The sequence below is a fragment of the Nannospalax galili genome, unplaced genomic scaffold, assembly GCF_000622305.1.
Source record: "Nannospalax galili isolate Female #2095 unplaced genomic scaffold, S.galili_v1.0 scaffold1402, whole genome shotgun sequence".
NCBI lineage: Eukaryota > Metazoa > Chordata > Mammalia > Rodentia > Spalacidae > Nannospalax > Nannospalax galili.
In genome coordinates, this window is record NW_008348453.1 from 1646513 (window position 1) to 1659126 (window position 12614).

The 12614-nt window shown below is 44.1% G+C and overlaps 1 protein-coding gene across 1 annotated transcript in view; it reads left to right on the top strand.

The window, feature by feature from the left end:
• Armh1 (armadillo like helical domain containing 1) overlaps positions 1-12116 on the top strand; it is a 39254-nt gene extending 27138 nt beyond the window's left edge. Inside the window, exons 6-11 of the mRNA XM_008845416.1 lie at positions 10163-10285; positions 10360-10432; positions 11165-11294; positions 11396-11473; positions 11714-11795; positions 11873-12116. Coding sequence (XP_008843638.1) covers positions 10163-10285; positions 10360-10432; positions 11165-11294; positions 11396-11473; positions 11714-11795; positions 11873-11991 — 605 coding nt within the window. The 3' untranslated portion in view covers positions 11992-12116. The remainder of the gene's footprint in view (positions 1-10162; positions 10286-10359; positions 10433-11164; positions 11295-11395; positions 11474-11713; positions 11796-11872) is intronic.
• The last annotated feature ends 498 nt before the right edge of the window (positions 12117-12614 follow it).

The following is a 12614-nucleotide window of genomic DNA, read 5'->3' on the forward strand; positions in this document are numbered from 1 at the left end:
TTAGCTACAGGTGGGCACTACAGTATTGGAGACCAAGATTTGAAGTCTTACATCTGAGCAGCACTTTCTGGTAGGAACAAAATCATCCATGAGAAATAATTGTCTAATTAACTTTTTATATGAACTTAAGCCTAATGTCTGGGAAGTGTAGTCCCTTGAACTCTTAAAGAAATATACTGATGACTTTACTCTTTGGTTATACTTTCCTTTTGGGAGTTTAAGACCATAAAATTGGCCCAAATAAATCAATTTATTTTTACACATAAGGTCATTTGAGGATCTGTTCCTCAGGGGTCACATGGGCTTGGGAGGAGCCCCTGGATCCATTCGTTTACCAGCTCCATGTATGTGAAGATAAGTCAAAGGTCCTGCTCAACCATGTCTGGCTTTGCTTAGAAGCATGGATGACATGTTTCTTCTCAGTTGACCCTCCTCTTTGTAGACTGGACACTGGTTCACATCCATCTTGTAGAGGTCTCCATGCCCTCAGTTACAGGACGTTTTGAGAGATGTTCCATAGTCCTCTGGAACTTAGTTGACCTTGGAGGGCAAGGGGCAAAAACTGTCCTCTAAGTCCCTCTGACCACATTAGTGTAGGCCTCAAAGTATTGCTGTTAAACATCCAATAAGGTTAGTTCAACCAGTCTGGTACTTTTAATTACCATGTACTATGTAGATAAAGCTTGGCTAAAAAATCAAATGTTCTCAGATAAACCTTGACTAGATAGATATTTTGTTCCTTAAACTAGTTGACTAAATAAACTATGACCATAGAACTTTGAAGATTATGTGTATATTATTTTTGTCTCATCCTTTATATATCATAACAAACCTATACAGACCTTCATCCCTTCTTAGGCTTTCTCATTTTTTTCTGTCTATTTTGGAAAATATCTCCATTCCCAAAGCCTTTTAATATCTTTTACATTCTCATGTTCTTCTTTTAAAAATAATTATGAGACATAATAGCATTAACAAATAAATTTTCCATTTGTTGTTAGAATTCTTTTCCTGGGGATGCTAAGCAATGCTTATTCTCTTTTAAGGTTCTAGTGTCAAGCCAATGTTTGATTAAAGTTTTATTGGGGAACCAATGAATTTATTGAGCTTACTGAGATAACTGAGGGGTTGCTGAGGTGTATGTATGACCTGAGGTTATGCACACTGGAAAGCCTTTACCCAGCCTTCCTCAGATTGTATTCTTTAGCCCTCCCCAAATCCAGGAGACCATGTGTGATTAGGGCCAAATTAATATAGTTGGCTGGGAAGAGTGGCTAGATATTCTGGTGAGGGTCCAGTGACCTTGCTTGGCCCTCCTTTAATGAATGAGCACAACTGTCAACAAGCCTAATTTGTGAGGATGTTTAGTGATCAGGCACAGCTAAAGTCATGATGATGGTAGTTATTTCATGCAGAAGATCTAGAAACTGTTATACTAAGTGAAGTAACACAGACTCAGAAAAACAAACGATGTATGTTCTCCCTCAAATGTGGATCCTAGTACTAAATCCTTTTAAATTCCATGACCTTTCATAAGATGATGCTGTACAGCAGTCTCTTCTTGCAGGTTCATTTTTTAAAGAAAACATGCTAAAAACTCAGCAGGGCCTGGGAGATAACTCATCAGGTAAAGATGCTTGCCGCCAAGTCTGACAACCTGTAAAGGTGGAAGGCAAGAACTGACTCCACAAAATTGTCTTCTGACCTCCATACACATGCCATGGTGCATGCCCCCCCCCAAACACACAATGATAAAGTACACATACATACTAGTAATAAATAAAAATTTAAATCTTGGTAGACAAATTTGCAAACCATCCTATCTAATGACAATTACCAAACTGGGCATGGTGATGCTTAAGTGTCCTGGCACTGCAGAGGCTGAGGCAGGAGGATGGTGCATTCAGCCCAAGCTGCATAATGTGACCTTGTCTTAGGAAAAACAAAACTGATGAAAAACTAAGAAATATGAACAGGAAATACATTTATAATAAAACAGGACTGTTTATGAATTTGTAAAATGGTCATCTGGAGAATAACAATCTTCTCTAATCGGCCAAGAACCTAGAATTCACTTGACTTGCTAATAAAGTGATCATGTTTCTGATGATGAAGTTGAAGGTACGGCCCATGAATGCCAAGGTACAACAGCAGTGTTAATGAAAATACTGGGGATGGATCATCAGGCATGCCAGGGAAGCACTTTGCAAATGGAGCTGCATGACCAGCCCCTGCTTTCTCCTTTGTCTGTTCAAGTTCTTTTTTCTGCTTTTTATAAATTGGATTGCTTGGGCCAGTGAGATGGATCAGTGGTTAAATCACCTGCCACTAAGCCTGATGATCCAGTTTGAGCCCAGGACTCATGTGGTGGAAGGAGAGAACTGCCTCTCACAAGTTGTTTTCTGACCTACACATGCCTGGCCATGGCAAGTACATGCCCACGTACATACACAAAATAAGTAAATGTGATTTTTAAATTAGGTTGTTTGGGACTGAAGAGATGGCTCAGGGGTTAAGAGCTCTGACTGCTCTTCCAAAGGACCTAAGTGTGGTTCCCAGCATCCACATGGCAGTTAACAACTGTCCATAAGTCTAGATCCAGGGGGAAATCTGATGCCCTCTTCTGGCCTCTGCAAGCATTGCATGCATAGGTGCACTTACATAGATGCAGGTTAAACACTCAGGCACATAAAAAATAATTTAGTTGGGTTGTTTGCCTTTATGTTACTAAAGTATAAGAGTTTTATGTATACTGGATAGCAGGCCCTTATTAAGTTTTCAGATATATGATTTCTTTCATTCTATAGGTTGTCCTTTCTTCAATATTTTATTATTTTAACTTTGGTGTATGAGTATATTGCTCGCATGTATGGAAGTGCACCTGTGTCATGCAGTGCCCATGGAGGTCAGAACAAGGTGTCAAATTTCCCTGGAACAGCCATTACAGACTGTTGTTAACCCCCATGTGGGTTCTCCCTGGGAATCGAACCCAGGTCCTCTGCAAATGCAGCCAGTGCTCTTAACTGCTGAGTCATACTCTCCAGCTACATCTTTTCACTTTTTAAAAAATTTTATTATGGCCAAGTGTGGTGGCACATACCTTAAATCACAGCAGAGGCAGATGAATCTCTGTGAGATTGAGGCCAGCTGGGGCTACAGGGAGACCCTGTCTCAAAAAGAGAAAATGAAAAATTAAAATAAATTAAAAGTTAAAATTTTATTACATTTTATTTATTTTATGTGAGGTGGGAGTATGTCACAGCACACGTGTAGAGGTCAGAGGACTTTTAAAGTAAGCTAAGTTTACTTTACTACAGCACACAGAAATATTTAAACAATGAAAAACAGTTTAAATTCAGATTTCCCAGGAAAGTAACAGTTCCTCATGGAAGCACATGTGCATTGAAAATGTGTTATATCTTGAGAAAGCATTCAAAGGACTTACATTAAGTGGTGTGTGTGTGTGTGTGTGTGTGTGTGTGTGTGAACTCATATGTGTGCCTTTTTAAAAATTACCCTTTCTAAGCTGGGTGTAACCCCTGTACTTAGGAGGCAGAGGTAGAAGCAGGCAGATTTCTGAGAGTTCAAGGCCACCTGGTCTACATAGTGAGTTCCAGGCCAGCTGGGGCTATGTTCTCCCAGCACTTGAGGCTGAGGCCAGATTGGGTTACAGAGTGAGACTGTCTCAAAAAACAAGGAAGAATAGTTGAATAGAGCAGATCATTGGAAGGCTCTGGACTCTGAAGTTTAGAGGCCTTTGTATTCATACTGTGAGCTTTGATAAATTAGCGTCTTTAAGCTACAATTTAAAAAACAATACTTTATTTTTTTATATTTATGTGTATAAGTATATTGCCTGGATGTAAGTGCACCTGTGTCATGCAATGTCATAGAGGTCAGAAGAGGCCATTGGATCCCTTGGAACTGGATTAATAGACAGTTGCTAGCCACCATGTGGGTACAAGGATTCAAACCTCCCAAAATTATACTTTCTTATTCTTGATTCTAAGTACTATAGTATGGTGGCCCATGCCTTCAATCCCAGCACTTGGGAGGCAGAAGCAGACAGATCTTTGTGAGTTTGAGGCCAGCCTGATCTACATAGTAAGTTCCAGGCCAGCTGGGGCTACAGGGAGACCTTGCCTCAAAAAGACAAAAAACAACAACAACAACAAAAAAAAAAAACCAACAACAACAACAACAAAAAACTGAAATGCTGAAACTTCTAGATGAAAACAGTCAGAATACTCTTTAAGACATTGGGGTAGCCAAGAACTTTCTGAACAGAACTTAAATATCACAGGAACTAGCCCGAAGTATCAACAGATGAACTACATGAAATTTAAAGGTTTCTGCACAGGGATGGAGAGATAGTTCAGTAGTTAAGATTATTGGATGCTCTTGCAGAAGACCTGGGTTCGATTCCTAGCATCCACATGGCAGCTAACAATCTTCCATAACTCCAGTTCCACCTTAGGTATTGCATGTGCAGGTGCACTTATATACATGTAGGCAAAACACTCAAACACATAAAATCAAAATAAAGTTTCTGCAGAGCAAAGGAAACTGTCAGCAGACCGCACTTTCAGATCACAGAATGGGAGAAAATCTATCAGTTATACATCTGACAAAAGGCTAATATCCAGAATTTATAAGGAACTGTAGAAATCAAATACCAAGGAAATAAAATGACCAATCAACAATCTGGGTATGGTGGCACAAGGCTTTAATCCCATCACTTGGGAGGCAGAGGCAGGGGGATGTCTGTGAGATCAAGGTCAGCCTGGTCTACGTAGCAAGTTCCAGGCTAGTTGGGACTACAGGAAGATCTGTCACAAAACAAACAAGCAAACAAAAAAGCCTACCAACCAACAAATAGGTTTTCAAAAAAAAAAAGAAATACCAATGGTCAGCAGCTATTTTAAATCTTTTATTTTTAAAATATTTTATTCTATTTATTTACATATTTTATGTGTATGGGTATTGTGCCTGCATGTATGTAAGTGCACCCATGTTATGCAGTCCCCACAGAGGTCAGAAGAGGGTGTTGGATCCCCTGGAACTGGAGTTACCGATGGTGTTAGCCACCATGTGGGTGTTGGGAACTGAATCTGGGTCATTTGCAAGAGCATCCAGTGCTCTTTACCACTGTGTCATCTTTCCAGCCCCATAAAAAGAGGTTTTAAAAAATATTTTATGTATATTTTTATTTTATGTATACGAATGTAATGCCTGCATGTTGGTAAGTGCACCCATGTTTGCAATAACCGAGAGATCAGAAGAAGGTGTCAAACATCCTGGAACTGGACTTATGGACAGTTGTTAGCTGCCATGTGGGTGCTGGGAATTAAACCCAGGTCTTCTACAAGAACAGCCAGTGCTCTTACCCACTGAACTATCTCTTCAGCCCTGTAAAGGTATTTTTTAAAGTTTTTTTTTGTTTTTTTGTTTTTTTTTTTTTTAATGTGTGTGTTTGCCTGCATGTATATGTGTGCACCACATGCATGCCTGATGCCCAGGGAAAGCAGAGGAAGGCATCAGATCCCCTGGAGCAGATCCTCTGGAGGTGGAGTTATAGACAGCTGAGTCTCCATGTGGGTGTTGGAAACTAAACCCGGGTCCTCTGTAGGAGCAGCAAGTGTGCTTAACCACAGAGCCATCTCTCTAGCTCCCCCAAATAAAAGTATTTCTAGCCAGGCATGGTGGTGCATACCTAAAATCTCAGCCAAGAGAGGCTGCAGCAGGCAGACTGCTACAAGTTCAAGTCCAGCCTGATCTATACAGCAAGTTCCAGGACAACCAAGGCTAAATAGTGAAGACCTTGTCTTTAATTAATTAATTAATTAATTAAAAATCTACTATTAATGTTTCAACATTGGTCTTTGAACAGGATGTGGTTTAAAAGGTAGTGGAATGCACAGGATCATAAAGAGCACATATCTTTTCAGGAAGCAGCCTGGTTCAGGTTTCTTACTAGCAACAACGCAGCATACCAAATATAATCTGCTGGAAAAGAAAGCAAAAAGTTGTGTAGAAGCGCAGTTCTCTAGTAAGGCCAGAAGGTGGCAGTTTTGTCTGGAAATGCAAAGAACAGTGGCGCCCTTGTTTTCCAAGGCTCTGGGGGCAAAGCATTCCCACAGAACGATGCTCAGCAGTATTTTGAGCACCTTGGAAATGGATGCTGTGTAGGCAAGTTTTTCATTTATTTTTTTCCCTCTACATCTTGGTCACTTTGGTCTATAAAATGATCTAATTTTTAACAGAAAAAGCAAATTTTATTACTTGTCTAAACACAAACACCATGCCTATAGTGTGAGGTTCAAAAAAGAGGCTGAATAAGCTGAGCTTTATATAGAGCTAAACAGTGGTGTAGAGGCTTGCAATTCTGGGGGACAGGAAATGATAGCTGGTTATGGAAGGCAGAAGGGAGAAGGCTCACTGTAAGAATGTTCTGGTTATGTAGATAAAGTCCCCAAAGCAAGAGCCACCTGTGATGTTCAAGCACTGACTGGTCTGACAGAGGACCCAGATTAGGTTCCCAGCTCCCATAACAACTGACTATAACTCCAGTTCCAGGGGATCCAACACCCTTTTCTGGCTTTGTTGGGCATTGCATGTATGGATGCACCTACATAAGTATAGGAAAAACAGTCATACACATAAAATAAAAATAAAGGATTTTGGTTTTTTTTGTCTTGAGACAGGGTCTCCCCTGGCTGGCCTGGTACTCATTATATAAACCAAGCTGGACTAAAATTCACAGAGATCCGCATGCCTCTGCCTCCTGAGTGCTGGGATCAAAGGCATGCACTACTACACCTGGCCTAATAAATTTTGTTAAAGAGCTTCCCTAGGCAAAAAGAAGAGGGAGAAGATATCAATAGAAAAACCTGTTTACATCCATTGGCTGTTTACATTAATATAGATTTCCTTGATAAATATCTCTAATTTTGGTCTTTTTGAGACAGGGTCTCCCTGTAGTCCCAGGTGGCCTGGAACTCACAGAGATCTGCCTGCCTCTGCCTCCCAAGTGCTAGGATTACAGCCATGCACCACCATGCCCAGCAATAAATATCTTTTTACAAAAGGGTAGCCTTTCCAATCCATTCCTATCTATAGAGGCATGCGATTTTTCTAATAACTAACTTTAAGCATGCTATATATCTGGGGTGGGGTATTTTACTTTCCCACACATAGGTTCCAGGATGCTAGGCCATTTCTAAGGTCTTTCTGTCAAAGGAACATTACTCCCGCTGCTACAGCACTGTCTCCTGCTCACTGGTCCCCTAAGCAAGCACTTGCTCTTGATTTCTTCATCTATTCGAACAAGGATCAGCAGGTGGATATGGGAGATTCTGGTGCTTATAGGATTTTTCTTTGGTTTGGTTTGGTGTTTTTTGTTTGTTTGTTTGTTTTTGGGTTTTTTGAGACAGGGTCTCCCTGTAGCCCCATCTCACTATGAACACCAGGCTGGCTTCAACCAGACATCTGCCTGCCTCTGCCTCCCGAGTGCTGGGATTACAGGCATGTGCCATTATGCCTGGCTTTCTCTCTCTTTCTTTTTCTTTTTCTTTCTTTCTTTTCTTTCTTTCTTTCTTTCTTTCTTTCTTTCTTTCTTTCTTTCTTCCTTCCTTCCTTCCTTCCTTCCTCTTCCTTCCTTCCTTCCTTCCTTCCTTCCTTCCTTTCTTTCTTTCTTTCTTTCTTTCTTTCTTTCTTTCTTTCTTTCTTATTATTTTATTTTTATCTTTTGGTTCTAGCTGGCCTGGAACTCACTATGTAGACCAGGCTGGCCTTGAACGCATAGAGCTCTCTGCCTCCCAAGTGCTGAGACTAAAGGCATGCACCACTACACCTGGGTCCTGATTTGTTTTGTTTTTGTTTTTGTTTTGAGATAGGGTCTTAGATAGCCCAGGCTGGCCTCAAACTCATTATGTATCAGAAGATAATTCTCTACCTCCCTAGCGGTAAGATTACAATGTGTGAGCCAGACATGGTAGCTCACGCCTTTAATCCCAGCACTCGGGTGGCAGGGGCAGATGGATCTCTGTGAGTTCAGGGCCAGCCTGGTCTATATAGTGAATTCCAGTTCAGCTGGAGCTACAGGGAGACCCTGTCTCAAAAAGACAAAAAAAAAAAAAAAGAGAGATTACAATGTGTGCCATCTCACTCAGCTTCAGACTGTGAACTCTATAGTTAGCCTTTGGATTTGAGGGATAACTCTATCCTCTTGAACTAAGTTTCCATGGTGCAATTTTAATCTATAATCCAAGTGCTGGGCTGGAGAGGTGAAGAAAGGCAGATCCATAATCCTACTGGCTAACTAGCCCAGCCAAATCAGTGAATTCCAGATTCAATGAAAGACCCTGTCTCAAAAAAAAAAAAAAAAAATGGGACTGGAGAGAGTCTCAGTGGTTAAGAACACTGACTGTTCTTGCAGAAAACCCAGGTTGGAACCCCAGAACCCACATGGCAGCTAACAACCGTCCGTAACTCCAGTTCCAGGGGATCTGATTACCTCTTCTGTCCTCTGAGGGCACTGCAGGACACAGGTGCACTGACATACATGCAGGCAATACATACACATAATTTTTTTTTTTTAAGAGCACTGGCTTGGGCTGGAGAGAACACTGGTTGTTCTTGCAGAAGACCTGGGTTCAAATCCCAGCACCCACATGGCAGCTAACAATTGTCCTAACTCCAGTTCCAAGGGATCTGACAGCCTCTTCTGTCCTCCAAAGGCATTGCATGACATGGGTGCACTTGCCTACATGCAGGCAATATACGCATATAGATAAAATAAAAATAATATTTAAAAAAGAGCACTGGCTCCTCTTACAGAGGACCTGGGTTTGACTCCCAGCACCCACATGGCAGCTAACAACTGTCCATAACTCCAGTTCCGAGGAAATCTGATACCCTCTTCTGATCTCCCCAGGCATTGCACAACATGGGTGCACCTGCATACATGCAGGCAATACATACATACAGGCAATACTCATACACATAAGAAATAATTTTTTTTTAATTAAGGTGGAGAGCAATTGAGGAGAACACCCAGCATCAACTTCTACCTTCACATGCACACACACCCATGTACACCCATGTGCACACACCCCAGTGAACACATACATATATATATTTGGAGGAACATGGGTTTCACAGAGCTGCTTCTTAGCTCCACTGGACAGGAACTCTCAAACCTTCAAACCCTCAAACCCCCTGATGCCCCCCACCTCCATGAGTACTCGGTGTCTTCCATCTGCTCTTCCTCCCCAGGCCCTGTACTCTCCTGGCTTCCTCCTACGTCTCTGGAAACTGGTCTCTGGCTTTTGTACAGTCCTGACCCCCTACTGGTCCCTTCAATTTTGAGTCAGGGTCTCACTGGGATGTGGGGCTTGCCAGTTAGCCTAGGCTGGCTGGCCATGGAGCTCATGGATCTGTCTCTGCCTCCCCAGCACTGGGATGACATGTGTTTACCACCATGCTCCACTTTTTACACAGACACTGGGAACAACAGGTGCTGAGAATTTACGGTGCTGGGGATCAGGTCCTCATGTATGCATGGCAAGCATTTTACTGACTGAGCTATCTTCCCAGTCCATTATTTTTTAAATTTCTTTATTATTATTATTATGTATGTATGTGTGTGTGTATGATGTGGGGTGGGGCATGCCATGACACATGTGTGGAGGCCTGAGGACAATTTTGTAAAGTCAGTTCTCTCCTTCAACTTTGACATGGGTTCTGGAATCAATCTCAGGACGGTAATGTAAGACTGGGGTTTCAAAACACAAAAGACCCAGCCCAGGCCTGGGGATGTAGCTAAGTGGTAAGGCACTGGCCTAGAATATGGAAGGCCCTGGGTTTGATCCCCAAGAATTAAAAAAAAAAAAAGCCTGACTAGCCAGCCCTTCCTTTCTCCACCAAACCTGGATTTCTCCAAGCTGAAGACCACCCATTTCTGTGGGGCTGAAATCTCCAGCTCTGATGTCCAGGCTGTTGCTGGGTAGGCTCCTGAAGGGCAGGAGAGAGAGGTGGCCTCTCCGCATCCTCTGCAGGCCTTACACAGCGCTGAGCAGAAGGCACCAGGGCAGTGTAAAAGGCAGTTATGAGGTTTGAGGGACTCTGCCTGGGGCCTCTCCAGCACCTCTGTCCCTCCCAGCCATCGAGTTGATAAAGGACCTGGTCCACTGCGATGTGCGCTTGCCGCTGCTCAAGGGTCTCGTGGCACTGCTTATCCCTTCGATCAAGGAAACCTCCAAACTGCAGGCCAAGATCTTCACGGGTATGACCTTTGGGGTGGGACTTCCCCCAGCGGAGGGAAGGGGCTTCCGGGCTGACAGCCCCTTGCTTCCTCAGACTCCACAGTTCCCCAGCTCACCGCACACCTGCCAGTGTTCCTGCAGCAGGCTGCAGCTGCCAAAACCCTTGGGTGAGCCAGCTGGGGTGTTGGGTGGTTGCAGGAAGCCAAACCTGGCATTCCCCGAAGGCCCCTGTGTGGGGCACCTGGAGAGGGTCCCCAGCATCTGCTGGAGCCCAGTTCCCCGCTCTGAGTGTCAGCAACAAGGAGAACAGAGGCACAGCTCCCCACTGTCCCCCTCAGGCCTAGGAGCTCCCCAATCTTTTAGGGACTTCCACCCAGGTCAAACAGGGATTTGTGGCTTCTGCTCAGCAAAGAATTTCAGGACTAGCAGGTATAAAGTAGAGTTCTGGGCTGTTTTTTTAACTATAGTCATGTAGGAGTTTGGTGGTTTTGAAGTTACTATCTGGAAAAGGTTGCTAAAGGCTCTAAATGAGATAAGATGGTTTCTGAGGGGCACCTGATAGGATTACAGTTGATAAGGCCAAAGTCTAGACCACAGGGATTTGAGAAAATAGGATGTGTTTACTGCAAAGCTGATAGTCTTGTTTAGGATTCCCAGAGAATGTCTGAGAAGAGGAATGAGGCCCTAGCAAGGTGGTATAGTCAGCTTTAAGCCAGGTTCACTGCTATTTTAAATATCAAATTGTATCTCTGTGTGGGCAGCCTTCACAGCAAATGCTGCTAATGTGTGCTGAAATTTTTGTTTCTCAGCTGGAGAGAAACTTTAATCAGACTCTAGGGTGAGAGGTGCCTTTTCCCTCCCATATCCCCACATTTGTTTGTCTAATCCTGCCTCCCAAGGATCCTGGCCCGCAGCAGCTTGGGTCTCGCAGAGGAGCTGTTGCACTTTCGTGTGGTGCACAGCCTGATGACTGCCATGGGCAACACCGACCACAGCAATAGCCAGAGGCTGGCCAGCCTCACACTGCAGGTATGTGGGCTGGGGTGGGCATATGGCAGGTTGCAGGGCATGGACAGTGAAGTCAATGGACGCCCACCATCATGCTGTCCCTCCCACCCTCCGGCTTGCAGTTCTTTGTGCAGACGTTCCCATTGGTGGAGGAACATGTCAGAAAGTCCATGGGGGAAGAACTCTACCAGCTCTTCCTTGTAAGTACCCTGCCTCCCACCAGCCACAGCATTTGACCAGGATAGAATGATGGCCCCTATGCACAGCATGAGCCTAGCCACCTGGCTCGGGGTCCTCTCTCTGCTGTCTTCTAGTCCCCTCCCTCCCTGCCCTCAGGGTTCCCTGAGAGCAGCCCTGCTTAAAGTACCCTTCCCTTCAAGCCCAACTGCAAGAGCACACTGCTCTGGCCCCCAGCTGGGCTCCCCTTTTTGCATCCTTAGGACAACGCTGAAATCTTGTACGCTAAAATAGATAGCATTCAGGCGGACATCTTGGCAGCCAACAAGGTCAATGTTACCAAAGGTGAGCAGGGAGTGAGCTGGACCCAGAGCCCAGGTACAGCTGGCAGCCAGACTCATGTTAATCTCTGTTGCCTGCAGAGTTACTCCTCCTTAGCGGTTCCAACAGCAGCTCCAGCTTTTCCCTGGGCCCTGGTGATCTGAATCAGGTGGAGTGCATCACACACTTGGAGAAAGATATTACAGAATCAAAGGAGTGACAAGCCCCCGCGGCAACCTCGAAACCCACCAGAAGGAAGGAGTCAAAGACAGTCCCACTTGGCCCTGGTGGGAAGCTGGGAATTAGAAAATGCAGCAGGGAAGAGAACGAGCGAGCGACTGCCTGCAAAGAGCCAATAAAGAGTTTGGATGTCTGTTCTGTGTGGTGTGAGGGGAAAGGAGTTCTACCAACAGCTGTGTGAGAGGTTGGGAAAGGGCCATCAACACTCCGGAAAGTTCAAGGACCCATATCAGTCCCCAGATGGCCCCAGACTCCTCTGAGATACCATCCGTGCCTGGTCCTCTCCTGCCTCTCATTTACTTCTAGTCTCTCTTACTGATTCCTCCTCAACCCTTTTCACCCTGACCTTGAACCTCTTCTCCTTCTGCTTTATTTATGTGTGTATGTATATGTGGTGTATACACATGTTCATGTGATCATGTGCACATATGCATTCCTGCACACATACATACGTGTGCATGAGGATGCCAGTGGTCTTCCTATAGTCCCCAGCTGGCCTGGAAGTCACTGTGTATACCAGGCTGGCCTCAATCTCTCAAAGATCCACCTGCCTCTGCCTCCCAAGTACTGGAATTAAAGGCATGCACCACCATGCCTGGCTTT